This window comes from Myotis davidii, unplaced genomic scaffold (assembly GCF_000327345.1).
Source record: "Myotis davidii unplaced genomic scaffold, ASM32734v1 scaffold1182, whole genome shotgun sequence".
Classification (NCBI taxonomy): domain Eukaryota; kingdom Metazoa; phylum Chordata; class Mammalia; order Chiroptera; family Vespertilionidae; genus Myotis; species Myotis davidii.
Genome location: NW_006293525.1, coordinates 571,510 through 573,446, shown reverse-complemented (window position 1 = coordinate 573,446; position 1,937 = coordinate 571,510). Strand labels below are relative to the sequence as shown.

Below are 1,937 nucleotides of genomic sequence, written 5' to 3'. Positions count from 1 at the left end.
GAAAGAGTCCCGGCGAGGAATGCGGCTTTCAGATAAAGACTGTTTGTCGTCCGGCCCGCCCCGGCCACACTGAAAATTATAACTCACTGGGCCTTTCACTGCTGGCTCTCGCCCACCCTCAGCTCTGCTATCAGCGTCCCCCCTCCCTCTCTACCTTTGGCTTAATTCTCACCTCAGATAGGCCTAGGGCAGGAGGGAGGGTCCAAAGATAAGGTGAGGCTTTGGGCTCTTTAAGAAGTAGTGTATTTTGCTTGATTTCTGCAAAATTGCACCTTGGGCCTCCCTCTGGCCTCCAGGTGACGGAGTGTGCCCTCCCCAGGGAGAAGGGTGGGGCCCCTCACAGGTGCAGAGAAATGGGCCACAGCAAGGGGTGCAGTGGGTGGGGGACACCTTGGGGAAGGTGCAAGGCATGGACAAGCGTACCCCTGGTAAGTTCTGCAGCCTTTGTCTGAAAACACACAGTTCACTCTTCCCCCCAAGGTCTCATCTGCTCCCCAGGCTGGGGTCAGAGCTCTACTCATTCAGGGTTGGGAGACAGGCCCTCAGCTCATCTCTAAAGAGGAGCCGCTCCTCCTGCAAACACCCCTTCCCAGCCCACGCCCCTCCAGGCCTCACCTCTGGCACACCCCCCCCGCCCCCCAGTCTGCAAGGGAGTCTTCTGAGCCGCTGGGGAAGTGGGTGTGGGCCAGATGCTAATGTCCATGCTGCCCCCTTCTCTCTGCAGAGGTGTAAAGACAAGTTAAATGCTTTGGCCATCTCAGTGATGAACCAGTGGCCAGGAGTGAAGCTTCGGGTGACGGAGGGCTGGGACGAGGACGGCCACCACTCTGAGGAGTCACTGCACTACGAGGGCCGCGCCGTGGACATCACCACGTCAGACCGGGACCGCAGCAAGTACGGCATGCTGGCGCGCCTGGCCGTGGAGGCGGGCTTCGACTGGGTGTACTACGAATCCAAAGCACACATCCACTGCTCTGTGAAAGCAGGTGAGTGACACCCCCCACCCTGTACCCCGATCTTCCGGCTCCAGATCCACCCACACGATGTCACCCGTGTGCCCTGTGGCCTGATTCAAGGCAAAGCAGAAGAAATAGGGAGGGGGCTGGAGAGCCAGAGAAGGGCATGTTTCTGCAGTGGGCATGTACTCTGTGAGCCTGTCCCCTGCCGGGCATTGCCCGTCCCCATTTAAGGCTGCAAAGGCCAGAGGTCCTTTGAACACTGATGCACCTCCCGCTTCTGGAGCGCCCACTGGAGGTGGCCGAGAGAGGGAGAAAGATGGGAGACACTCTCCTGATGAGAGACTGCAGCCCTGCTGTTGGCTAGCTTTGGCTTCATCCTTCCTCTCATTTAGGGCTTAAGAATCAACCGCCCCCCACCCTCCACACCCGCCCCAGGACAGGAACTTGTGTCCAGGGGGTAGGCCCCTGTCCTCTCCCCTCCCCGCGAGCGCCTGCGGATTCTAAACTAACTTAACTCACTGGCACAGCCCTTGGGGAGAGGCCTGGTGGGAGTAATAAACTCAGCAGCCACCACTTCCAACATCTGGACGCCGCAAGCCCAGAAGCACCGCCTGGCTCGTTAGCAGCAGCTCGCTGTGCCACAGGCAGGGCCTGGAAGCGGAGTCTGCAGCTGCGGCCGGCGGTCTGGTCGCAGGGAGCGCTTCCCTTCCCCGGGCCTACACCGCCCCGCGCAGTCTCTTGCAAGGAATCGCTCTGGAGGGAAGGCTTTATGCCCACACGCGCGAATGTCCCAACTTGGCGACTGTTTGGCCACCTCCGTGTAGCCTGAGCGGGCGCCCACCTCCGTGTAGCCTGAGCGGGCGCCCACCTCCGTGTAGCCTAAGCGGGCGCAGTTAGCAAAACAGTTCACACCGAATTCCGAGGAACCGTGTCTCCCCACTCGCCCCGGTTTTGCCTGTTTCTCCTAAGCTGTATTTT

The 1,937-nt window shown here is 60.1% G+C and overlaps 1 protein-coding gene across 1 annotated transcript in view; it reads left to right on the top strand.

Annotated features, from left to right (window-relative positions):
• The window catches only part of SHH (sonic hedgehog), a 5,325-nt gene extending 4,221 nt beyond the window's left edge, over positions 1-1,104 (top strand). Inside the window, exon 2 of the mRNA XM_015566148.1 lies at positions 725-1,104. Within this exon, the coding sequence (XP_015421634.1) occupies positions 725-994 (270 nt within the window). The 3' untranslated portion in view covers positions 995-1,104. The remainder of the gene's footprint in view (positions 1-724) is intronic.
• Positions 1,105-1,937: the final 833 nt, after the last annotated feature.